At 36.0% G+C, this 19077-nt stretch overlaps 1 protein-coding gene across 5 annotated transcripts in view; it reads left to right on the top strand.

Annotated features, from left to right (window-relative positions):
• The window catches only part of FSD1L (fibronectin type III and SPRY domain containing 1 like), a 91826-nt gene that overhangs the window by 15496 nt on the left and 57253 nt on the right, over window positions 1–19077 (top strand). For all 5 annotated transcript variants that reach the window (XM_055271596.2, XM_055271594.2, XM_055271592.2 and 2 more), the window contains exons 2-5: window positions 2616–2711; window positions 6873–7004; window positions 10575–10676; window positions 18037–18059. In XM_055271596.2, coding sequence (XP_055127571.1) covers window positions 2616–2711; window positions 6873–7004; window positions 10575–10676; window positions 18037–18059 — 353 coding nt within the window. The remainder of the gene's footprint in view (window positions 1–2615; window positions 2712–6872; window positions 7005–10574; window positions 10677–18036; window positions 18060–19077) is intronic.

Below are 19077 nucleotides of genomic sequence, written 5' to 3'. Positions count from 1 at the left end.
ACCAGCCTGGCCAACGTGGCAAAACCCTATGTCTACTAAAAATACAAAAATTAGCTGGGCGTGGTGGCTCATGTCTGTAATCTCAGCTACTCGGGAGGCTGAGACAGGAGAATCACTTCAACCTGTGGGCGGAGGTAGCAGTGAGCCGAGATGGCGCCATTGAACTCCAGCCTGGGTGACAGAGCGAGACTCCATCTCAAAAAATAAAAATAAAATAAAATAATAAATATGTATTGAGGCTGGATGCGGTGGTGCCTGTAATCCCAGCACTTTGGGAAGCTGAGGCAGGCAGATCGCTTGAGGCCAGGAGTTCAAGACCAGCCTAGTCAACATGGTGAAACCCTGTCTCTACTAAAAATATAAAAATTAGCCGGGTGTGGTGGCACATGCATGTAATCCCAGCTACTCAGAAGATGGAAGCAGGAGAATTGCTTGAACCTGGTATGTGAGGTTGCAGTGAACTGAGATCGTGCCACTGCACTCCAGCCTGGGTGACAGAGCGAGAACTGTCTCAAAAAAGCAAAAGAAAAAAGAAAAAAGTACTGAGCCTATCTTGAGTGAGTACTTGGAAGACTTAAGTCCTTTGATCGCTTCTCCATTTCTGTATTACCTCCATTGCTTCTCCAACTGTGTCCACCCCTCCCCCAAGTCTTGGTGCACCAGTTCTTGGGAAGAGCATTGGAGGATGAACACTTAATTCTTGGTGTCATTGGTCTTCTTTCATAGTATAATTTAATTGTGTTATATTAAAATACCAACAGTAGTGACAATGGGAAGAAATAGTGTAAGTGAATACAACAGAGAGCCCTTAGCCCCAGGGATGATAATAATAACGTACTTATCTCCAGGAATTGTGAGACTCAAAAGAGAACTGTTACTGTTAAATTAAAAATATTCAGCCGGGTGTGGTGGCTCATGCCTATAATCCCAGTACTTTGGGAGGCCAAGGCGGTTGGATCACCTGAGGTCAGGAGCTCAAAACCAGCCTGGCCAACATGGTGAAACCCCGTTTCTACTAAAAACACAAAAATTAGCTGGGCATGGTGGTGCACACCTGTAATCTCAGCTGCTTGGGAGGCTGAGGCAGGAGAATCGCTTGAACCTGGGAGGTGGAGGTTGCAGTGAGCCAAGATCTCACCATTGCACTCCAGCCTGGGCAACAAGAGCAAAACTTCCTCTCACAAAATGAAAATTTTTTTTCCCTACTATAATGCTTTATGAACATTTGTATAAAATGTTGTAGGTATGGTAGCTTACACCTGCAGTCTCAGCACTTTGGGAGGCTGAGGCAGGTGGATCTCCTGTGGTCAAGAGTTTGAGACCAGCCTGGCCAACATGGTGAAGCCCCGTCTCTACTAAAAATGCAAAAATTAGCTGGGCGTGGTGGCGGGCACCTGTAATTCCAGCTACTTGGGAGGCTGAGGCAGGAGAATTGCTTGAACCCGGGAGGTGGAGGTTGCAGTGAGCCGAGATCATGCCATTGCACTCCATCCTGGGAGATGAGCCAAAAACTCCGTCTCGAGAAAAAAAACTTAAAAAAAAATGTTATCTCCCGTCAGACTGTTTCCTGGGCTCCTTATGTATAACCCTTTATCGATATCTGATTATATTTTTTAGGAGAACTTTTATTCCACAAAGTCTTATAGGCTTTATTAAAATATTTAAGCTCATAGGTGCTTACAGAAAAAAGTCCTATGCTTCTGAGAAAATTACAAAGTATTAAAGTACTGCATTTGATTTTTTTCTGAGACTATAAATAACCTTGTTTGGTTTTTGCTGTTGCTACCAATGAGTAGTTACTGCAACTAGACTTGTGCTGTCCAATATGATAGCATTGGTTACATTTGGCTATATAAACTTAATTAATTGAAGTTGGAAAAATTAAATTTAGTTCCTCAGTTCTAGTCACATTTCAAGACATCTTTAACTGTGTGTGGCTAGTGGCTACCATATTGGGCAGCACATTTATAGAACACTTACATCACAGTGGAAAATTTTATTGGATAGCACCGAACCAGAGAGAAAATTAACCAAATGTTTTGTTTAAATAGGAAGTATTATCAAAGTCTGAGCTATTTGCTACTAAAATTGCTTTATTTATTATAGTTCTGCAGCGTCTGTAAATATTGGAATGAATGTTGTCATTCTAAATGCACATGTGTTATCTAGTTTCATATCTCTAAAATATGTTTATTTTTGTAAATAAATAAAATGTTGATGAATTTGTGTCTCCTCGCTTTTATTCCTTGGATCCTGATGTTGTATTCTGTTTCCATTTGTTTTTACAGCATTTAAAGATTTTGCTCTATTCCATTGTCATGGCCGATGACCTAAAATAATTCTATTGATATTGTTAAACTGATAATTTTCAATCTGAAAAGTATCATGGTGATTAAGTTGCATATTAGGAATAAGAGGGCTTAATACAATACGAATACATACCCCATCTTTTCTAATTACAAGCCTTTGGAAGTTTTGAACAATGAGAAATTTTACATTGCTCCTATTTGTTATACAATATACTCTTACATAAAGTTTGTTTATAGAATGCTTGGTAATGAGTTTTATAACTCTTTCATTGAAATATAGTATTTTAATGCTTTTCTTAATTCTAGGAAGCTCTACAGAGGATCATTTCAACTCTGGCAAATAAAAATGATGAAATTCAGAACTTTATTGATACACTACATCATACACTAAAAGGAGTTCAGGTATGATTGTTTTATGAAAAATTTTGTGTAAATATGTCACAATTAATGAGTCAAATCTGAAGTACAAATATGCTCTATGAATTTTGGGTTATAAACTAATGGAGGTGAGAGCAGGGTTTTAAAATAGCAGATAAAGTAAAAATGTTTTCGTTGCAATTCCTGTTTTGTCCGTGGAAAAATCAAAATAGTAAGGGAAAAGGAAAACTCTGGAATAGTGTTAGGGAATACCAGAGTGCTCACTTTAGTCCTTTTCCATTTGACATTTTTTCTAATATAAATTAAGAGCAATTTGTACTTTTTCAAAAGTGCTGGCAGGTAAAACGTTTCTTTTACAATAAACAATGGAAGAAAAATGTTGGCCACGTGTGGTGGCTCATGCCTGTAATCCCAGCATTTTGGGAGGCTGATGCAGGTTGATGGGTTGAGCCCAGGAGTTTGAAACCAGCTTCGGCAACATGGCAAGACCCCATCTCTACCAAAACAAACAAACAAAAAGATACAAAAATTAGCTGGGCATGGTGGCATACACATGTAGTCCCAGCTACCCAGGAAGCTGAGGTAGGAGGATCGTTTGAGCCCAGGAGGTCGAGGCTGTAGTGAGCATTGATTGTACCACTGCACTGCAGCCTGGGTAATAGAACAAGACTGTGTCTCAAAAAGAAAAGAAAATGTTATTGGTAAGGGGTCTACTTGTAGAAGTAGATGAAAGTAACGTAAAAATAAAAGGTAAAGTGCCCATTGAGAAGGAAGAGCAATACTTAAGAAAATAGTTCCAGGTTTGGGGAGATAATCTATATTGTAAGTAGTGACATATTGATTGTGGAAGAGAGGACTCAAGATAATCTGGTTGCTAGAAACGTACAATCTACGAAGACTGAATCAGAAAGAAATAGAAAATCTGAATAGGTCAATAATGAATAAGGAAATTGAATCCACAATAAAGTCTCCCATCAAAGAAGAGCCTGCAACCTGATGGTTTTACCACTGAATTCTACCAAATATTTAAAGAACTAATAGCAGTTCTTCTCTGCCTCTTCCAAAAAAATCAAAGAGGAGGGAGTACTTCCAAATCCATTTTTACGAATTCAACATTATCCCAATAACACAGCCAAACCAGGGATACTACAAAAGAGAGAACTACAGGCCAGTATTCCTAATCAACATAGATGTAAAAATCCTCAGTAAAATATTAGCAAACTGAATGCAGTAACACATTGAAAAGATCATTTACCATGATCCAGTAGGATTTATGCCTGGGATGCAAGGATGATTCAACAGAAGTTGATAAATGTGATACACCATATTAACAAAACTAAAGACAAAAAAAAAAAGTGTATGGTTTTCTCAGTAGATGCAGAAAAAGAATTTGACAGAATTCAACATCCTTTCATGATAAAAACTCTCAACAAATTAGGTGTAGAAGGAATATACCACAACACAGTAAAGGCCATATGTATAATAGCAATCTCACAGCTACCATCTTATCAAAGGTGAGAAGTCAAAAGCTTTTTCTGTAAAGTCGGGAACAAGACAAAGATGTTTACTCTCACCACTTTTTTTTTTTTTGAGACAAAGACTTGTTCTGTCACCCAGGCTGGAGTGCAATGCCGCAGTCTCAGCTCACTGAAACTCCTGCTTCCCAGGTTCAAGCGATTCTCCTGCCTCAGTCTTTAGAAAACTCTAAAGACTCTACCAAAAAGCTATTAGAACTGATAAATTCAGTAAAGTTACAGAGTGCAATATCAACACACAAAAATCAGTATTGCTTCTATACATGAAAAATGAACTATTTCAAAAAGAAAATAAGAAAACAATCCCATTTGCTATAGCATAAAAAAATAGGAGTAAATTTACCTAAGGAAATGAAAGCTCTATATACTGAAAGCTATAAAACACTGATGAAAGAAATTTAAGAAGACATAAATGAATGGAAAAATATCCCATGTTTGTGGATTAGAATTAACATTGTTAAAATATTTGTACTACCCAATCTACAGATTCATTGTAATCTCTATCCAAATACCAATGTCATTTTCCACAGAAATAGAAAAATTCCTAAAATGTATATAGAACTACAAAACACCCAGAATAACCAAAATAATCTTTAGCAAAAAGAACATTCATGGGAGGCCGAGTCGGGTGGATCACCTGAAGTCAGGAGTTCAAGACCAGCCTGGCCAACATTGTGAAACCCCATCTCTACTAAAAATACAAGAATTAACTGGTCATAGTGGCGAGCGCCTGTAATCCCAGCTAGTTGGGAGGCTGAGGCAGGAGAATCACTTGAACCCAGGAGATGGAGGTTGCAGTGAGCCAGGATCGCACTACTGCATTCCAGCCTGGGTGATAGAGCGAGACTCTGTCTCAAAAAATAAAAATCATTATTTTAGCTATCTTGAACTATTTTATTGGAAAATTGGTGAATCAGCTTTCTTTAGATTAGCATAAAGCTCATGGCTGTAAAGCTCTTGATCTGTGGACAAGAGAATCATCACATTTGGTATCTGTAAAGAGAGATCTTCTGTAGAGCTAGCTCAAACCATCCTTCTGATTGATAAATTATTAGAATTCTACCTTAATGTTAGAAAAAAAAAAGTAGTGGGGGAATTAACCTACACCCTTGTTGCTAAAGATAGGAGCTTAGTAGTAGGCAAAAGGCAACAAGATGCCATCTGGTGATCGAGAGGAAAATAGTCTGTTTCTTTTTTATGAATGAATAAACTGAGGTCTAGGAATTTAAGTGCCTTGTATAAGGTCATGCTGTTACTGAGTGGCTAGTGTGGGATTTGAGTTAGGTTTTTTCCCTTCCAGACTGCACATTCCACTTCTATAGTTGTTCTTACCACTGTAAATAGACTAGTAAAATAATTACCACCACCTTTGGTGAGGTGCCTGTGAGGTATCTAGTTTTTTTTGTTTTTTTTTTTTTTTTTTTTTGAGACGGAGTCTTGCTCTGTCGCCCAGGCTGGAGCGCAGTGGCGCAATCTCGGCTCACTGCAAGCTCTGCCTCCCGGGTTCACGCCATTCTCCTGCCTCAGCCTCCCGTGTAGCTGGGACTACAGGCGCCTGCTACTACGCCCGGCTAATTTTTTGTATTTTTAGTAGAGACGGGGTTTCACCGTGGTCTCAATCTCCTGACCTCGCGATCCGCCCACCTCGGCCTCCCAAAGTGCTGGGATTACAGGCGTGAGCCACCGTGCCTGGCTAGTTTTTATAAACATTATAAGCAAAAGTTTGGACATATAATATTACAGTAGATTGTATATATTAGTTCTCTTAGTCAGTGCCAGTTCGCTTCTCTTAATTGAATGATTCATCCAAGTTGAAAAACGTCTTAAGAGAATTTCTTCTATCTCATAATTGTTGCAAGTGTGGATATTGCTTATCTAGGGATTTTACAAATAATTTATTTTTTTGTTGAAATAGCAGCAAATATAGCAATGGGGAACTCAAGAGACTTGAAATGCCTTATTGACCATGTTACTAGTAACTAATTGTATGGCTTTGGGCAAGTAACTTATCTGTATTTTAGTTAATAAAATACAGGATTTGACTACAAATTCTAGTCATTAGATGATTCAATATTTGATAAATATCTTAGGATCCAATAAATAATTGCTTAGTCTTTTAATTTCTGTTTATCTTATATAAATGCAGTGTTTTAGAGACCCTGAAAGATTTTAAAATTTAGACAAAATCTGCCTCATTTCTGTATGTGCAAAGTGTTCCTCAGAATTACTGAATTAAAATCTCTGGAATATTTTATTAGAATACCTCACCAGTGATTCTGATACGCACCACAGGTTAAGAACCACTGGCTTAGAGTCTGCCTGAGAGACTGAAGGTCTGGACAAAGTTGGGAACTTTAAAACAACCTTTCATGTTGTCCTGTGGAAACAGTAAAGTGAAGAGAGTATGGGCTAGTCCATAAAAGACAACTTAACTGATAGTATAGCTGAAACAGTACTGTTAGCATTAGCAGGCAGTTTGTTGCATTTATGTGTTTTTAAAGCCTTAAGTCAAATATTAGAATTATGTTATTTTTATATTAGGCTAACATAGTTTATAATATAAATTTATTCTCTCTTTTGGGCATACCTTTCAGTTTTTAAATGTTTGATAGCTCTTCAGTAAAATTGTTTTGTTTTGTTTTTTAAACAGGAAAATTCGTCCAACATACTCTCAGAGTTAGACGAAGAATTTGATAGTTTATACTCTATACTAGATGAAGTAAAAGAAAGTATGATTAACTGTGTCAAGCAGGAACAAGCTCGTAAATCCCAAGAGTTACAGGTGAGATCATACAACTATTGAAATATGGATAATTTTAGTCTATTTAATGCTCGATTTATGGTAAGCAAAAATTAGTGAATTTCTGAGTATAACTATACCCTTACCTTGTAGAAGAATGGTTTTTTGTTTTGGCCATAAGTATTCTAAAATTGTGGTTAAAAAAACAATTTATTCTCTTAACGTTTTTTTTTTTTTTGAGACGGAGTCTCACTCTGTCACCCAGGCTGGAGTGATGTTGGTTCACTGCAACCTCTGCCTCCCGGGTTCAAGCGATTCTCCTGCCTCAGCCTCCCGAGTAGCTGAGATTACAGGTGCCCACCACCATGCCTGGCTAATTTTTGTATTTTTAGTAGAGATGGGGTTTCACCATGTTGGCCAGGCTGGTCTCAAACTCCTGACCTCAGGTGATCCACCTGTCTTGGCCTCCCAAAGTGCTGGGATTACAGGCGTAAGCCACGGTGCCCGGCCAATTCTCTTAACCATTTTAAACTGTACAGTGTACAATTGATGGTGTTAAATATATTCACATTTTTGTGTAACAGATCTCTAGAATTTTTTCATCTTGTGCAAGTGAAACTTTATATCCCTCGATCAACATCTCATTTCCCCTTCTTACTAGCCCCTGGCAATCATCGTATTATTTTCTGTTTCCATGACTACTCTACATGTCTCCTATAAGTGGAATCATAGCATTTGTCCTTTCGTGACTTATTTCCACTCAGCATAATGTCCTCAAGATTTATTCATGTTATATAGCATGTGCTAGGATTTCCTCCTTTTTGTGGTTAAATAATATTCCACTTATGTATATACCACATTTTCTTTATCCATTTATGTGTCTATGGACATTTTGGCAGCTTACACCTCTTAGCTATTGTGAATAATGCTGCAATGAACGTGGGAGTTTGAATATCTCTTTGAGATTCTGTTTTCAATTCTTTTGGATATGTATACTTCGAAGTAGGATTGCTGAATCATGTGGTAATTCTCTTTATAGTTTTCTGAGGACCCTCTATATAATGTTTTCCATAGTGGCTGCACTATTTTACATTCCTACCAGCCGAAGGGTTCCAATTTCTTCACGTGCTCACCGGTGCTTTTTATTTTCTGTTTGTTTTTTTTTTTGATAGTGGCCATCATAATGGGTATGACATGATATTTCATTACGGTTTTGATTTGCATTTCCCTAGTGACTAGTGATGTTGAGCATCTTTTCATGTGTTTGTTGGCCATCAATGTATTTTCTTTAGAGAAGTGTCTATTCAGGTTCTTTGGCCGCCTTTTAATTGGGTTACTTGGGTTTTTTGGTGGTTGTTAAGTTGCAGCAGTTTTCTATTCGTTCTGGATATTAACCCCTTATCAGGTATATGATTTGCAGTTTTTTTTTTCCCATTTTGTAGGCTGCTTTTTTACTCTGTTGGTTGTTCCATTTGATATGGAGAAGTTTTAAAGTTTTACGTCATCTCATTTGTCTATTTTTGCTTTCATTGTCATATCCAGGAAATCATTGACAAATACAGTGTTATGAAGCTTTTCCTCTATGTTTTCTTCTAGGAGCTTTAGAGCTTATGTTTAGGTCTTTAATCCATTTTTAGTTAATTTTTACGTATGGTGTTAAGTAAGGGACCTACTTTATTTTTTTACTTGTGGATATTCGGTTTTCCTAGCACCATTTGTTGAAGAGACTGTCATGTCCCTATTGTTTGGCCTTAGTACCTATGTCAGAGATCGTTCGATCATATATGTGAAGGGTAATTTCAGGACTGTCTGTTTTGTTCCATTGGTCTGTGTATCTGTCTTTATGCCAGTACCACATTGTTTGGGTTCCTATAGTTTTGTAAGGTATTTTGAAATCAGGAAGGTTGAGGCATTCGACTTTTTTCTCTTTCAAAATCATTTGTGCAATTCAGGGTCCCTTGAGATTCTACGTGAATTTTATATATATTTTTTCTATTCCTGCAAAAAATGTCTTGGGATTTTGACAGTGATTACATTGAATTTATAGATTGCTTTGGGTAGTATGGATAGTTTAACAATATTAAGTGTTCCAATCTATGAACATGAATGTCTTTCCCTTTATTTTTGTTGTATATTTCTTTTAGCATTGTATTGTAGTTTTGGGTGTATAGGTCTCATGCCTTGTTGGTTAAATTTATTTCAAAGTATGCTGTTCTTTTTGATACTATTATAAGTAGATTTTTTTCTTATTTTCCTTCTTGGATTGTTCATTATTGGTGTGTAGAAATGCAAATTTTTGTGTGTTGATTTGAGTTGTAGATATCTTTGAGCACCTAAAACCTGTGGAAAAACACGTATGTTGTCTTTCTCTCTTACATACACACCATACATGCACAATTTCCAAGGATCAGATACCCTCTGAAGTGTGTCCATACTACCCAGGTTGAGGTTTCTTGTTCATATTTGGGGGTGGGGGGTGTATTACTTAAATAATTCAAGGATAATTCATTTATTCATAAAGTTTCTATACATTTCAATAAATACTAATAAGAAATGAATTCATTTAAAAAACAAAACACTGTAGAAGAAAGGACAGCTCAGCATCTTCTGAAGATCCAACCGAAAACTCATCCTGTGCAGAATTGTGTTCTGTTTTGGACCCGGACCCTTCTTCACAGCACCACTTTGGCCTTTAAGCATCCAGTTGTTTAATCTCCAACCTTCCCTTTTCCCTCCCCGTACTTTTTCTTTACCAGAGCATCTCTAATTGTCTTAATCTACCACTAGCCAACATTTCTGTCACCCTAGCTCATACCGCATATTAAACCTGCTACCAAAGTGGCCATGGGTGATGTCTTTTCTCCTGCCTTTCCTTATTCCCGTCAAGTACCAAAAAGTCTTTTGCATATTGAGTGTGTATTATGCATTTTGATCAACCCCCTAGTCATCCCTGGCATGAGTGATGTTCCAGTGCAACTGGTAATATTTTCCCTTTTCACTTACCTCTCAGTTCGTAGTGCCTCATTAACGACTGTTGTTTGTCGGGACCTTCTTTCTGCTTGAATATATGTGGACAGTTTGTTCTTCTGGCACTGTTATAGGGGAGCTAGGAGCAGCCAATACAAACATTTTTAAAACTTGCAGTTTGTTAGATAAAATTGAATTGCGAACATTCATCTTTAGAGTAGGAACCTTGCCATTTAGGTTTAGAAAAATACTTCCTACTTGTCCCATATTCTTTATGTATCTTGAATTGCTAGTTTTTAATTAATGACAGTGGACTAAGCTTCGCTTAGGTCCTTTTTTGTTTTAAATGATGAGTGTATCTTTACCTGTATGCAGTTAAGCTGTTTTCAATAAATTATGGCAAGAGGTACAAAGTATTAAGATAATTAAAATTTGTTTTATGTATATATGTAAAACAAATATAAGTTTTATATATATATATAAAACTTGTCTTATCTTGCTACAATAGCTCACTGAAACATTTTTCCTCTATTATTGCTATTAAAATTATTTGTAAGTTCATTATAACAATATATATTTAAGATTCTGATGGCAATAGGAAACTTCATTTTAATGACTTAGTTTTTTTTTTTTTTTTTCCCCTAGAGTCAGATTAGTCAATGTAATAATGCCCTGGAGAACTCTGAAGAACTATTAGAATTTGCAACAAGGTCATTAGATATAAAGGAACCCGAAGAATTTTCAAAGGTACACAAAAACTGAATTAATACACTTAATAAGGAAAGTTGTATTTTTAAAAAGGCGTTTTTGTTTTTCTTTAGTTTTGGATTTCTTTACTGATTTCTAATACTAATAAAGGCTTGGGGTTTCTTGATAAGTAAAATGCTAACTGTTCATTTATTCCAAAGCAAGCACTTAGAAGTGTGTGTCTTTAGGGTCATCAACAAATATGTTTAAAAAATGTTTCTGTGTTTCTGTCTATGAGCTGCTTGGGAAAGCATCCGCTTTATGCACATGAGCACTGTAACTGTATAACTTCTTATTGCAGATAAATGCCCCCACTGCTTAAGTTAGGTAATTGAATGTTTTATTAAAACATGGAAATGTAGATCCTTACTTATGGGATATGTTTAGTATAAAAATGTAGAGAGTAGAGCAAGAAGCCTGCTAATGTTTTAACTTAGATCCTGGTGTTTAAGTGATTGTAAAGTGTAAATTCTAATTTCTTCTTTTAAGTAGGGTCATTTTAAATGATTACCATTTTGTCAAATCAAAACTCAGAAATGTAGAATATATTTTAAAATGATGTGAAAAGATTTGGAAATTAAGCTATATAATTAGCAAAAATTACTGTGTAGTTATCAAGATAAAATTTGAGTTTGATGTTATTTACTTCACCTTTGTGGAGTATGTAGTGAGCTGCATTGGTGTTAGAAAGGTAGCTTTATAATTGATTTATGCCTAGTGATTGTTTTTATTTTATGATTTTCTGTGAACTTGAAGGTAGAAAAAACTTCCTTGAAAAGGTAACATTTGCCACCTTAGATCTTTGGATATTAAAATTGAACTTTAATTGATTTCTTTTTAAACACATGAATCAAAACAGAAGTTCTTTTGCTGTAAGCCAATGCATGAATTAATTCTTTAAATTTGGAGGTGAGTTGTAAAGAAGCTTATTAATGCACATAGGTGGACTTATTATATAAAGGAATTACAAGGGAAATGTACTATATTTAAAAGTACTTTAAAAGTATGATATGTTGGCCAGGTATGGTGGCTCATGCCTGTAATCCCAGCACTATGGGAAGCCAAGGTGGGTGGTTTGCTTGAACCCAGGGGTTTGAGACCAGCCTGGGCAACATGGTGAGATCCTGTCTGTACAAAATACACAAAAAAATTAGCCGGGCATGGTGATGTGCACCTGTAGTCCCAGCTACTCGGAGGCTGAGATGGGAGGATTGCCTGAGCCTAGGAAGTTGAGGCTGCACCGAGCTGTGATTACACTGCTGCACTCTAGCCTGGGCAACAGAGCGAGACCCTATCTCAAAACAAAACAAAACAAAACAAAACAAAAAAGCACTGTATCACTTATTTAGAGGGCATTCATGTGATAAACTTGAGTGTCTGGAACATAGCTAAGAAACATGCAGAAAGCAAAAGATGTCTTAGTCATCAAAATCAACATCATAGAGTTCATGGACAAGAGTTAATGTCCTCTATTCAAGATCATTTCTCAGAATCTGTTGACTATTGTACTTGATACTACTATTATTTTCAGTATTTTTCTTTCTGTTTTCTACTTGTTAACAAATTCCCCTTTTAGTGGAGTAGGGTAGTTGTTAATGACAGGCATAGTCATAGTAGCAAGAATTACCATCTGACAGCCTGAGAGTGAGGAAGAAGACAGGAAAACTATAGAATGTGGACACTAATACTCAAAAATGCCTTGAATCCAGTTGATTTAAGGGGAGACTGATACTTGGAAAAACTATGATAAAAGTTTATTTCTCCCACGTTTCTCTTTCTATTGACATTTTTAGAGTTCTTCTGTCTTCTTTCTCCCAAATGCTACCCTTTTCTGTTTCACTGTCCTTTATTCTTTCCAGCTTTGTTTCTGTTATAATTTATTCCTGACAGATTATAAATTAGAAAGGTTCTGATTAAATAAGTCACATTGTGGTTTAATATGCCACTTCGCTTATTCTTACTACTTGGGTCTTGTCTTGCAGCAGTTTTTAGTACTATTTAGTAGCTTAAACCATTTGGAGATGCGGTGAAATGAATTACAACCATGTGTCGCTTAACAACGAGAATGTCTTCTAAGAAATGTATCATTAGGCAATTTCATCATTGTGGGAACATTAGAGTGTAATGGCACAAACCTAGATAGTATAGCCTACTACATACCTCAGCTGTATTGTATAGTCTGTTGCTTCTATGCTGAAAACCTGTGTAGCATGTTACTGTACTGAATACTGTAGGCAATTGCAATACAGTGGTATTTGTGTATCTCAACATAGAAAGGGTATAGTAAAAATACAGTATTATAATTTTATGGGACCACCATTGTATATGCAGTCCATTATTGACTGAAACGTAGTTATGTGGCACATTACTATATCTGTCAGTGTTTCCTAGCCAGAAATCTGGGTTTATCATTTAGGAAAAATGCTTAACTGAGAGGTGCTTGCAATTATTTTCTTCATATGTCCAAATAGTATCCAGATAATAATTTGATTTCAAGTAAAAAACTGAGTTCACTTTCCTAGCCAGCTACATGGACTACAGGCCTGCCTCAAACACTTAGTTGCTGACTGAATAGGGAGAGATGACTTTGGAGATTATTATTAGTCTAGCAGTATATTGTTAGATGTCTGGAAAAATAAATTCATTTAAGGTATACTATTTGTGAATATCCCATATTAAAGTGCTTAAATGAGATTAATATGAATGGCCCATGAGGACAAAAAAATAGCATAGGCTAAAATCGAGGCAATGTGTCTTTTCATACTTCATTATCTTCAAAAAGAGTATTTTAAGTTCTGATATTTAAATTATCACATTGCAGTGTCTCAGCATGAGAACTGAATGTGAAGCTATGCTATTTACCAGCATTTTACTTTCTGAAAGTAAACAAATACAAATAGCACAAATGCAAAAAGATTTTAGAACGTACTTTAATTTTTTTTAACTGCCGGAAGTTTGGTTGTTAGTAAATTTATGCAGAAGGATCACCAGCAAATGGGATCCAGATCATTAGTTTTATTCCTGGACTTAACAAATTGGCAACATCCCACCAAATGTGGGTTCTCTGCTAATAGCCGGCCTGCAGAACACTGCTTGGATCCTTTACCAAAATTAGTATTTCTATTCCCACCCTGACTTTAGATCTTGAATTCTCTCTATAGAAAGAGCTGGGTCAATGGAACAATTTCCAAGTCAATGTAACTAACTTGCCATCACAATCATGCCACACATACTCCAGTTGTCAGACTAGAAGGGAGAAAATAGTTTCCTATCCATGGGGTCCCTATAATGGAATAAAAAGTACAGAGTTAGGTGAAAGGGGAACAGTGTCTTCTGCATTTGATCACAGCTGAAGAGGGAGAATGGGTTTAGTGTATTTCCCAAATCTCACTTGTAATGAATGATTCGCCTGTAGAATATTGTCCATTGAGTGTTAGGCTCTGACCACTGGAAGGAGTGAATAAGAAGAGGAGTGAGTGGAAGCTCACTCAGTCCTTTCAAGTAAGCAGAAATACTGCCAGAAGCTCCCTCTGTAGGCTGAAGTTAAGAATGTTAGGAGAGAGGAGAGGACCTTCAACAAAAGCATAAATCTTTCAGTTTTGAGGACAATATAAAAAAACAGATCTAAATATTTGTTAAGCATAGGTCAAATTGTAGTTTTCACCTTAATTTCATTTCTTGGTGTTTATGTCTTACAGAAATGCAATCTCCTATTGTACAAATGTGCCTAATCATAAAACAGTTGTGTGCAGTACTGTATTTCAAAGTGTATTTCAAGTTATTCACTGTGGCTTTCGTGACAGATTCTTTCAAATGATCATGCTTTTTGAAAAATAGTTCCTTTTATGAACAGATAAATATATGTCTACAAAATACAAAACTTCTAATGTATGGAATCAACTGGTGTGAAATCTTTTTTTTTTCCAAAGACATATTTTTGCCTAAAGGAAAATAATGTTTTGAGGCTTTTTTTCCCTCTTGCTTTCTATAAAAAGAGAAATGATGATATTAAAGAAGAAAGATAGAAACAATAAGATACTTTGTCTTCAAAGTGCTTGATAAATTCACAGAAGAAAATAGTTTCTATATTCACCCGTTACAGATTAAGAACAAAAGAGATTGGGAAAAGATCTGTTAACTTTTTTCTATGTGACTGGGAAAATATCTGGTTTAACGTCTTTAAATTTAATTGACAGTTATGAAGATTGGTTTGCGATTACTTCTACTTTACTCATATTACAGTTTCTCTGCATTCATATCAGAGATGGTGCCTTTCTTTCTCCCTCTCTGTCTTCCCTCATTCCCTCCCTCCATCTCTTAGTTAATTGTTTTTAAACTAAATCTTACAATTCCATTTCTTTAATCAGTCATAGAAATGTCACCTGAGACCAAACTTCCTTAAGTAGAATTGTAATGCTGAATTTTGTCAAACATCTGTTTAATTAGTACCAGCTGATTCCAAGATTTACCACTGCTCTGTTGCCAACACATTTATTTGAGCCTACATAATTCCATGTAGTGAGTTATGAAGAAGCTGCAATGAATGTTTAGATTTATTTTTAGGTTATGGTACTGTATATTATTGAAAAGCTTCCAAGAAGCTTAGTTATATTACTTTACTCAACATCACTCTTTAGATCTTCTGTTGAAATCCTTTCTGCCAATTTTGTAATTGACAAAAGTCACCATTCTTGAAATAGAGGAATAGAAACTTAGAAGCTGTATAGTATTGTGTATCTTTTGGATACCTGTTTTGAGAGAATTCTAGAAAATAATTATTTTCCAATTTAAGACATTTCTTGAAATTGGGCCTTTTCAAAGAAATATCTTCAGAATTTGAAACTCTGCCTTCTAATCATTGCTCAGAATAACTTCTTAAACCTCTCTTGGATTTATACAATATATATGCAGTAAAATTTGAACCTAAATGAAAGTGGAGCCGTGGGACTTTTCAGTTTTACTAGCTGGGTATATTCTATGTAAATGCATGGACAACAGTTTTTCGTGGATTATCTGGCTTTTCATTTATTCCTTTCCTGGTTTTTCACAAACAGCATGGTACATGAAGTGATACTATAAAAGCTTTGCATGCATGCGTATGTGCACACACACACTAAAAATTTTCACCTTATTAAATTTAGTAACACTTGACACAAAATTGAATTATTGTGGTCAGTTTAAAAAATGGTAATCGTCTTCATATTATTGGGTTGTGCGAGGGTAATTGGTAGTATTTCTCTAAGTTCGAAACCAGTTAGGAAATAAGACAAAACAAAACTGATAAGAGGCCAAATAATGACAAAAGCATATTGGAAAAGATGGCTTTTGTTATTGGGCAAGTTTCCCAATACTAAATACCTAGAATTAGACAGACAGATTCACCCAGGCATGATCAGCAGGGGCTGCCTCAGGTGATGGGCAGGGGAAGCCTCTTTCAGTGAAAGTTATGGCACAGAGGGAAAGAACAGAATATATGTTCTCTGTGGGCAAGCAAGCTGTGAGAAAAAGCAGAAGGTCCTGAGCTACTCATTTCTAGTTTCTCCTTTCAAACCCATTATCAGATAAGTCATATCATTTTCCTAGGAGAAATAAGGGAATGGAGAGGCAAAGAGTAATCCTAGTAGTACTTGTTTCATATCAGGTACAGAGAAGAGTCCTTTCTTTCCTTCCTTTAACACTTACATTAAAATCTTTGTTTTGTAATTCCAGCTTTAATGACCGTAATTAAAAACATCAGTTAAATTAACTTTTTAAAGATTTTCTATCTCTAGTACTACAGTAGTTTCATGACTTAAGATACAGATTCCACAGAATTTGTTTGTGTAGCATGTGGGAATGATTTTTGGAAACATTAAGGAACAAAATTCCTTAGAAAAGAAGTAGAATGATTAATATACAAGGTCTCAACTGATTAATAGTAATGCTGAGACTGTATAATATGCTGATCTCTTAAATCTCAGTTCTGTGTTGCCTGGGTGCGCTGGCTCACGCCTGTAATCCCAGAACTTTGGGAGGCTGAGGCAGGCGGATCACGGAGTCAGGAGATCAAGACCATCCTGTCTAACACGGTGAAACCCTGTCTGTAATAAAAATGCAAAAAAATTTGCTGGGCATGGTGGTGGGTCCCTGTAGTCCCAGCTACTCGGGAGGCTGAGGCAGTAGAATGGCATGAACCCGGGAGGCAGAGCTTGCAGTGAGCCAAGATCGCGCCACTGCACTCCAGGCTGGGCGACAGAACAAGAGTCCGTCTCAAAAAGAAAAAATCTGAGTTCTGTGTTTTTGAGTAGAAAGAGTACTCAGACCAGAATGTTTTAGGGTGGATATAAAAATGACCAATAATGAATAGGAACAACGTTAGAACTGAAGAAGAGAGGCCACAGAAGCATTGCTACATGTATCTAATTAACATTCAAATAAATTTAATAATTATTAAGTATTACTATGTCCTAAGCATTTTTGCTAGGCACTGGGGATACAGTGTTGAGCAAAACAGCCTTGTCTATGTCTGATATATTGTTAACTATACTGGTTACTGTGGAGAAAAAAACTTTTGTTTGATATATTGTATGTAAATATAAAAGGGACAACAGTTTTTACGTGTTTTTTATTATTTTGTGTGACCATGCAGCCCCAAGTAAATAGCTGAGTTCCCTTTCTAAACTTGTGCTTGCATTGAAAAAAAAGACAAAAGAGATACCTTATATATAGGTTTAAGTTGGTAGCATGTATGAAATAATCATGGAGAAAGACCCCATTGCTAGAAGTATTTCTCTGGTCTCTTTGTGTCTGAATTTCTGCCATTACAGCTTTCTTTGGAGTAAAGGTTTATAGAATTGCAGCCTAGTTGTATTTGTTAGCAGGCAAACTCTCAGAATTCCTTGCCCTATAGAGGCATATAGAGAAAACTTGGAACAACGATTATGAAGTAGTTAAAGAGATCTCTGAAGAAAAATTAGAGAGTAAATTTGACATGTGCAAGAAAACCATGAAGGAAGTTGTCCCATGAAGGAGATTGGTTGCTCTAGTTGATGAGTATCAGACTGAATGAAAGTGGAGGTGTGTTTTGATAATCTTAAGGTAAGAAAAAAACATTTATAGTCACCTGGAATTTGTTTGAAGTGTTAAATTTTCCTCTTAAAAGGTGATTTTTGTGGGGTCTGGATTTTCTACTATAATTCTAACATCACATGAAAGCTTATGTGAACTATACACATAAATTTTCTATAGTTTGTGTTTTGGTGAATATGAACTAATCTATTGCAGGGTTTATATCCTAACTTTTCTTGCATGTCACTGCCATTGAAACTTGCATGAAAAGCACTAACTTGCCTTCTTTCTCTTCTCCCTGATTGACTCCAAGGCTGCCAGACAGATCAAGGATAGGTATGGTATAAAACACATTTTTACTTAAGTATAAATATTGAAGTCAGAAATGAAATTCAGAAATAGTTTTTTAATTAAAATTGTGTTAGTTAAGATAAAAATACCCAATGACCAAGTACAAAATAAAATGTCATCTGTGTATTTTCTTGGAATAAGTATTGTATCAATAAGATTTTTTTAAAGCATAGTTGTGGATAATTATGTGCTTCAGAAGAATTTCATTTCTGGTGTAGTAATATAGTTAGTTTTAGTTTTAGAACAGTTCTTAATTAGTTGTACTAATGAAGAGGGAACTATTTTGAATAACTTAAAGATATATATTCCTGGAATGTGTTTTTTGTTGTTAAATTTAAATGTAAGTGGGTCTTATTTTCTGTGAACTCACTCATTTTAAGTAGTCCTCAAGAACTAAAGCTCTCCTATTTCACTGCCCTCCTGTTTAACACCTTGTATTCTCATTCCATCCTGTTCCTGGTGCCATCTCTTTCTATTTCTAATGCCACCACTATCTAGTTAATATTCTGTGGGAAGAGAAAATTAAGGAAAATTATTAAAGGTTTTGGTTTAAAAGGTCTTTCTTGTTGGTAGAGCCAGGCTTAAGAAAAAGAATTTAGTACTTGTAACGACCACAGAGTGCTAAAGGAGTTGCTGGCAACATTTGGATTGCATTAACACAGAAGGAACAGTTTGGATCTGCCTGTCTAGTCACTGAGTATTGTCTGCATTGAGATTATAACAAGTTTTTTCATCTGAGGATCATGAGATTCTCTGAAAGGCACAGCTCTTCAAAGTACCACTCCAAATCCTAGATTAAATTATTCTTCATCAGATAATTCACAAAAATTTTCATTATAGATTATGTGAAAAACAGTGCCTCTATTGTTAATCTTGGCTGAAAATTTTACTTCTGGGTTTCTCTTTTTTCTTTTTTTGAGGCAGAGTCTCGCTCCAGCACCCAGGCTGGAGTGCAGTGGTGCGATCTTGTCTCACTGCAACCTCTGCCTCCTGGGCTCAAGTG

Source organism: Symphalangus syndactylus, chromosome 3 (genome assembly GCF_028878055.3).
Source record: "Symphalangus syndactylus isolate Jambi chromosome 3, NHGRI_mSymSyn1-v2.1_pri, whole genome shotgun sequence".
Taxonomy (NCBI): domain Eukaryota; kingdom Metazoa; phylum Chordata; class Mammalia; order Primates; family Hylobatidae; genus Symphalangus; species Symphalangus syndactylus.
Note: the sequence above shows the minus strand (reverse complement) of the source record. Positions and strands in the feature narration are given on the sequence as shown.